The sequence below is a fragment of the Triticum dicoccoides genome, chromosome 2B (genome assembly GCF_002162155.2).
Source record: "Triticum dicoccoides isolate Atlit2015 ecotype Zavitan chromosome 2B, WEW_v2.0, whole genome shotgun sequence".
Taxonomy (NCBI): domain Eukaryota; kingdom Viridiplantae; phylum Streptophyta; class Magnoliopsida; order Poales; family Poaceae; genus Triticum; species Triticum dicoccoides.
Window position 1 is genome coordinate 20,519,333 of NC_041383.1, and position 7,962 is coordinate 20,527,294.

The 7,962-nt window shown below is 45.6% G+C and overlaps 1 protein-coding gene across 1 annotated transcript; it reads right to left on the minus strand.

Moving 5' to 3' along the window:
- Positions 1 to 635: 635 nt before the first annotated feature.
- Positions 636 to 5,361, minus strand: LOC119361831. The gene is made up of 2 exons (XM_037626974.1): positions 4,746 to 5,361; positions 636 to 1,918 (listed from the first exon to the last, which is right to left on the minus strand). The coding sequence occupies exons 1-2, from the start codon at positions 5,246 to 5,248 to the stop codon at positions 850 to 852; spliced, it is 1,572 nt and encodes a 523-aa protein (XP_037482871.1). The 5' UTR covers positions 5,249 to 5,361; the 3' UTR covers positions 636 to 849.
- Positions 5,362 to 7,962: the final 2,601 nt, after the last annotated feature.

Sequence of the window (7,962 nt, forward strand, 5' to 3'; positions counted from 1 at the left end):
TCCGGCGGCGGCACAGCTGTAGCAGTCTCTCCCTTCTCCGCCGCAAGCAACAATGCAGGTTGACCTCCCCCTTCCCCATTATGAACAACAACGCCGGCCAGACCTTCCTCTTTCCTGCCACGAGTTTGCAACGCCGACCGAACCTCTCCCATCCCTACCACAAAGCAGGAAAGCCGGCCGGACCTCCCCCTTCTTCGTGGCGCAAAGCAACATTGGCCGGACCTCCGCCTTCTCCGTTGCGAGCAGCCATGCCGGCCAGGTCTGTCCCTTCTCATCCCTTCTTTTCCCGGACGCTCTGAATTGGAAACCTACCCTTTGTTGAACCAAACACTTCACGTAATCACCCAATGCCCAGCCAAATACAATGCATTCTAATTACAAATCCGAAAATGTTACCTGTCCTGAACCAAACGCGCCGTATGGTGTTCATGGTGCGAGGGTTTATAGACGGCGATTGAAGGTGAGCTTCAGGCTAGTACCATCCACAGTTTCGCCAGGATTAGCAGCATGCTCCTCAGCGGGCGGGCCGGCTTGCGTTGACGATCAGTTTGTGCGGCCATATATTTTCTTTTCTAATAACAAATACAGTAGATAAAAGCAAGAGAAACAATGACCGAACCAGATATCCTCCGACGGCGAGCAAAGCGTGCATATATTTCTAGCTACGACTATACAAGGAACAGAACAATTCCGTGGGTTTCTCAGAGAAACTTCCTCTACAGCACTACATACACGTAATGAATAGCTATACACCAGACCAATAGTAGGCTGAATCCTGCTAATGCAACAAGCAGGACCATCACCTGAAAATACCACCAGACAAAATGGTCTCCAAATGCCCTCTAGATGCTATCTTTCAAAGAGTCCCCTGATCACCTTTTCCAGTTGTGGAGCAGGATAAATCGGCTTCTCAGACCTGGCTCGGCACACCCTCTTCAACCAAGAAATTGGATTTTCCTGCAGAGCCTTCAAGAAGATTACATATTTTGGAACAATCAAATCCACTATCCGTTCACGCAGTCTTTCCTTGAGGCTAATTTGAACTTTCCAAGTCATCTGGCTATCACAGATGGTAAAGAACTCTTTGGTAAATTTATCCAAGGAAGAACCGCACGGCTTCTTCAGAGAATCACCATCCAAATATCTCACAAGCGGAACCCAATATTCCTCAAGGTAGCTCACGGTATGCTGGTCCATCTGTGATACTAAATTACTCACTACAATTGGAGGGAGTAATCCCGAGTGGCAATTCTTTTGCAAAACATAATTTGTGTTATTCAAGAAGAATATGCACCTTTGTCCCTTTTCTTGGAAAATTACTTCTGCACATTCCTTGAGCTTAGATACCAAACAATCAAACATGTCAGAGCACGGGCCAGTGTTGTAATCTCCAGATTCAAGTATTGACTGCACCATATCTCTGTTACGGCCAAAAAATTCCAGGACTTGTATGAGAATAAAAGTTGCTGGATGAATAATAGATTCCTTGCTGCTATGGATGTCATTTGAAGTCCTATGAATTACGCCTTTGAAAGAATTCACCATCTTATTAACAATGCCAGCAACCTCACCAGATCCACCGAAAGGCAAGTATTGTATATTGAATAGGACATCAACAAGTGTGTCAAAAACAGTCAGCTGTTGCGAAATGTGGACATCAGACCATTCCGCATCACTGAATGAACAGGCAACCTCAAGGATCAGCTCTAAAGATTGCTTGGCTACCTCTGCAAATCGTTCTTCAGCTAATTCATGATTCTGCTCATGTAATTGCCGCTTACTTAAACAAACAAGTTTGGTAGTAATTTTGAGCATCATGACCCAAGTCCTTGTTGTTTCATCGGTCAACTCGCAAGGACCTGAAAAGCTTTCTGCCCTTGCTGTGAGGATCAATGGGTTCTCATTTACATCAGACAGTCTGTAATATGGACAAGAGTCAAACTTTAGAATGTATGTACTACAAAATGCATACATGCAAGGTTTCTGGAAGTTTCATATAAATCAGAAAGCACCTAAGACACTATCATCTTCACAAAGAACATCAATTCAACTACACACCGTAGAAACCTCATAATGTAAAGACAAACACAACATGATTGATTAGCTTCACTATGCACTAGAATTTTTTTTTTGATAGAAAGACTGTAAGGGACCCCCTACAGTATAATTGATGCAACAAACCCAAATTGCAAGTACCGTGCCTTGAACCTGGGTGGGTGGGAAGACATCAGCCCCTTCCTACCACTAGGAACCTTTGCTTAAAAATTACCAACTCTGTCTGAATTTGGAAAATTGCCACGCATTTTAATGACTTGTCTGGAGATGTTCTAGATGGCATCATCATGTACATGCATCCTATTCTTTCTCTTTATTTAGTATGATTGGTGTTGAGAATGAATGTATTATCACTTTTTTTTATCACTTAGTGAAAGGTTTGAACTAACATTGCATATCTGTTAATTTTAACTTCCAAGGAACCAACGTAAAGATTATGGGCCAGTTAAACTAATTTAAACCACCTACTTTAGTATTCAGCACGAAATAAAAATTTGCAAAAACTATTGGACTGGGAAGAGACAATACTAGAAGAATGGGGCATAAAAAACCATAAGAGAAACAATATTCCTCAAGACATAATGTTTTAGCTTGTCAGACTTTTAGTGTATTGTTTGCCCCCATCCTCCTTTTTGGGTGCTCTGCCCCCTCCCCTGGGGCAAAGTGTTCTACTGTTCTCTGCCTTTTAATGGAATGATGAGTTCAGGTGTCTTGTTGACGCGACAAAATATATCTACGACAAAACTTCCTAGTATTGTGTGTTGTACTAGCCACTTGAGAATAGATGAAAAGAGTTGGGGGGCAAAAGGTAAGATTGCCAGCAAGAAGACTGTTAGTTTGCATCGGAGCAGGGATTCCTAAGGCAGTTTAGCCTTCAGAGATACATATTTCCTTTTTCTTCTTGAGAAACACAGTACAGACGTAGACGCTCACATACACACAGATACACTCACCCTAATGAACGCACACACGCATAGCCGCACACTGTACCCCCATGAGCACCTCCGAGAGACTGAGCTGGCAGATTTTGAAGGGAACGTCACCCCCCACTAAAAGAATATTCCAAGTTTATGAGACAGGCGTTAAACCTGGGGTTTGATCCCTGGTGGGCTTGGGGTTAAACCGCCCTCCTAACCATCCAACCACATGTTGATTCTCCTTGTGAGATACTGAACATTTTATTACTACACAAAGAGAGCTTTGTGTACAAAATAACAAGCAAAAGCTCTGCGTAGGTACACAGGTAACTTGTGAACTGTGATGAGAGTGAGGTCTTATTTACAGCCTCAACAACAAGATTCAGAAAATTTTATTCATAGAGAACAGTTAGGACTGCCCATATTTGCATTAAGTAAGAAGATAAAAAGATACAATACAACAGAACGAGACAAACAGCCAGAGCTATGTGTTGAAGAGAAGCAATAGGCAACCACCCCATAATAAAAGATACATTACACAACTACGCACGGCATGGTCATAAGACTGAACATTTTATCATAGCCTATGGCTCCAGCATCCTCCAAAGCACCCCTTCTTAACAGACGACAAAGATAATGTCCTGGGACCTGGGTCATTCTCCCTTCACTACTCTACACGTGGTTGTAATTTTCTTTCGAAAGCGTCTAGGAGACTAAACTCACGGTATTGGAGCCATTTTGTGGGATGCTAGAGATCAGTGCTGTATGGAGAGACTGCATGTTCTTGGCATCCTAAACTGCTTCATGGCTAATCACCTAGAGATTTATCACTAAAATTGCTCGAACCTGACTTCTGTATAAAGAAGAGAAAGGTATCAAAAGAGATTGGCAGCGGAAGTTGGCTTGGAGTCTAAGAAAAAAATAACAGTACACGGTGATCGGAGGAGTTGGTATCCCTCTGATTCAAATTGCTCAAACCCGGGTGAACAAAGGAGCAACAGAAGTGATTGCTTGAAACTGACCATACGAGGAATGATCTGCATCTGCACGCAGGGAGGATAGTTTGCCAAGAAAAACTAAACATTATTTTGCAAGCATCGACAGGAAACATATGCATTTAAAATTTTATTTATTTTCCATAGTTGATATTACAAAGGAAGATGGTTAGGGAGGTGTCAATTGAAGTAAGGCCATGGCTGCACGGCCTGCTGCGTCCCCAAACGAGCAAAAGCTGGACATAGCAGGTTACCCTGCTTTGAACATGAACATTTGCAAGACAGGTTCCCAAGACAGGGTATCTAAATGTTGGCCAAGTGCAACCTTTTGCACATTAGGAAATGAACATTTCAGTAGTTGGACAGATTGTGACTCTAGTGTTGTAATCGGTTCAGAAGAATTGATTGTGATCGGTTCAGAACATCCAACTAGCTGCCCCATGCCCGCTTGTCTTCAGACACATAAAAACACCACACACACACACACACACACACACACACACAGCTGACAGACAAACAGAACAGACACGTCCAGAAAGTGGAAAGGACCCCTGTTCATGGGAAAGGAAAGGCCGAGGAATAAACTGTAAACCTCGACCCAAAAGCGCTACCGTTCAAATTGAGCACCACGATGATACAGCGGACAGGATCACGAACTGACTGACAAGTTACATGGGTATACTTACGGACTAAAATCTAAAATCAAACATTGATGAGCACGCACGGTGCCAAATCAAACACAGACACGGCAAGCAGAAACGATTGGTGGTGCACGTACCTGTACAATCCCGGCGCACCAGTCAGCTCAGCCAGAGACGCAGCCGAGCCGGAGACGAACAGACCGGCGTCCCCTCCTCCCAGCGACTGGATGAGAGGATACCATAGGTGTTGATCATCAGCGCGGCCGCGCTCCTCGTCGTCGTCGTCGCTGGAGTCGGAGTCGGACGCATCGGCCCGGCGCTGCGCGAGAGAGGGGACCGAGAGGGCCCCGCCGACGATGGCGAGGCGAAGGGCGGCCGTGAGCGCCGCCACCTGCGCGGGATCGAGCTCCAGATGGCTCGGAACGCGGCGGGGCGAAATGGCCTCCCGGGCCACCCGATCGGCCCCGTCCACCGGGACGCGCAGGTAGGTCCTGGGTAGCCACCTGACGGCGGCGAGCAGCCTCCTGGAGAAGCGGACGAGCAGGCCCCCGGGCAGAGCGAGGGTGACGCAGAGCGCGCCGCGGAGGGACTGGGGCCTCAGCGCCTGGATCTGGGTGGAGGAGGGGACGTAGTCCGACATGCTTCTCGCCGCCGACGAGATGGATAAGATCAACAAAATTTCCGATTTGGGGATTGGAGACGGAGTTGCGGAGCTCGAAAAGGACGGACGGGGCAGTGCCAGTGGTGGCTGGATAGTTGGTTGGGGGGGCCGGGCCGTGGGTTTATCTCTCTCGATCTCTGTCGTATCCGCATCTCTGGATCTCACGCCCTTTTCACCAAAACTCCAGGTGGCGGCCGAGTCAAACGTTGGACTGCCGTCTGCCGGTGGCGGGGGCCGCCGCAAAGCCGCCGCAAAGCCATCACCATCGCAAGTTAGGCCTTGTACAATGGGAGGTTTCTTCTGTGGCTCGGGCCCCCGACTTTTGTATGTAAAAATTTTCACTTAATAAATTCAGTTTTGCTAGAACTCGTCTAGATGAGATATAATTTGGTTTAATTCATCTTTTATAGCTATTGGATGTGATGCTATAAGATGCATGTGTGCTGACGTGGATTGTATTTATTTTTGTTTTTAAAATGAATGAGACCAAATTATATCGATGAGTTCTAGGTATTACTCCCTAATAAATTACCAGTCCTGTCATGCTAACGTCACGAGATCACATAGTCAAACCCAATTTGACGTCACGCGCGCGTGGGAAGCAAACAGGCACAGCTGGCTTCCAACAAGTGTCGGCGTCCGTCTCATACGGCCAGCTTTCTTCTGCTTTCGTTCCTTTCTCTTCAAAGGTCGAATACCCCCCTTCTCATCGTTCGTTGATTGATAGATAAACGTGACATATTTCCCCACAAGCCACGTTTATCTATCATCGTTCGTTGTGTACAAATTGCTAGTCACTGGCTCCAGCTCAGCTGCTGTGCTTGAGCGGACGACTCGTTCCTCTCGGCAAATCATCGATCAACCTCTGTGGAAGATAACTTCTGACAGATTGAGATTGGGGTCTCATGTTGTTATCTGTTGAAACAAGCTTTCGCCTCATTCTATTACATATATAAAAGTCACACGCTCAAATGATACAAAGTGTTGAGAAAATTTTCTTACAAAGCTGATAAAAAAGACAAGATAGCACAAGCACAATGCCACCAACAATGCACCAGGGGCACACCACTAGACGTCGCCGACTTGCTGCCAGTGAGAACGCAACAATCAGAAGGCACCACGACTGCAACCATTGGATTTTGCGTCCAGCTCTCCACCGACATGTCGCTGGAGAGCACCCACTGCCTTCTTCTGGGTCGAGAAGCACCCTGCCGGCAAGCAGAAGAGCACAGAGGACTAGGTTGCACGATCACATGTAAAAGAGAGGAGTCATATGAGTCCACTGCCTGCTATACCTGGCCGGGTAACCCGGCCATGCCCGCAGGTCGGGCCTGGGCCTAAGTTTTGAGCCCGAAGGTCGGGTCGGGCTTGGGCTTGGCATATTTGCATTTTAGGTAAGATGTCCGGCTCAAGGCCCGGCGGGCTTTCCTCTTATGGGTCGGGCCTAGGCCTGAAATCTAGGTTGTGCCTAGCCCAGGCTTAGGTTTTCTTCTACGGCCTTTATTAGGCCCGACCTGGCCCAACTTATGGCCAGGTATAACTGCCCGCCAACGCCGAGGATGCTTCAAGAGAAGAACCACACCAACCCAAAGAAGTTGTTGGGGCTAGGACCTGCACTCATCTACGACACCCCCAAGAGGGAAACGACGCCAGTGCATCGTCATCAAGTCTGACAGGGCAGATGTTGTAGGGTAAAATATGACAGTAAGAGATGGATGGAAATGAGGCTAGATCCGACAATGCATGTCACAGCCTGATTTTTGGCCATTTCTTTTTTTTCTGAGATTTTTGCTTGAGATTTCTTTTTCCGTGGCTTTGTGGTCTGGAAACTGAAGAAGATGCCCTCTTCTTTCTTTCTAGAGTGGCTTGTCATCCTCAAACCCTTCCCAAGACCTTGCCATTTTCATCCTAGCCCAAACTCCAATATTCTTTTTATTGGGAATATTCCTTTTCTATTAAAGGAATAACTCAATTTGCCCTAGGCTGTGAAGCAACCTATATTTCCATCGCTCCTAAAATTCCCAAATAATTCTCATAAATTGTTTGGGTCATATCTTCATCAAATATGGAAAAACTTTTCATTGCAATGTTCAAAAATATTCCTTTTCCTATTCTACCCTAAATGGCACATTGTGAAGCAAGTTGTCACATCCCTAGCTTCTGGCATTGCACTAGTACTAGCCTTTGGTGATGCATCATGTTTACTTTTACAGAAAGTTGAAATGGGGATTGTCCAAACCCTAGCATTTTAAAAATTCACCAGGTTCACCTAAAATATTTTCAGTCAATCCAAGTGGCTTTCAAAAATGTTCATCATCTTTGGAAAAATGCTGGAAACAGTAACCAGAGATGATGCACATTTTTCCATGTCATTTTGGATCTTTGAACTAATATATATTGTATTTGAGTTGGAGCAAATATATGTTATATATATTTTTAATGCTTCAATAATTCTGATATTTTGTGAGGGGCTCTAGAATATTACTTTCAGTCCCTGCAAAAATTATTGGAAGAAACAAAAATGATTTAGTGTTTGAACTAAATCAAAACAGATTGAAACAAATAGAAAACAATGATTAAAAAAAATAAAACAGAGCAAAAATAAAAAGGGAGACGGCCACCTGGGCCACTTACCTGCTTACCTGCCCGGCCCAGCTCCTCCCGCTGGCCCAGCCCGCCACCGCTACCCCCCC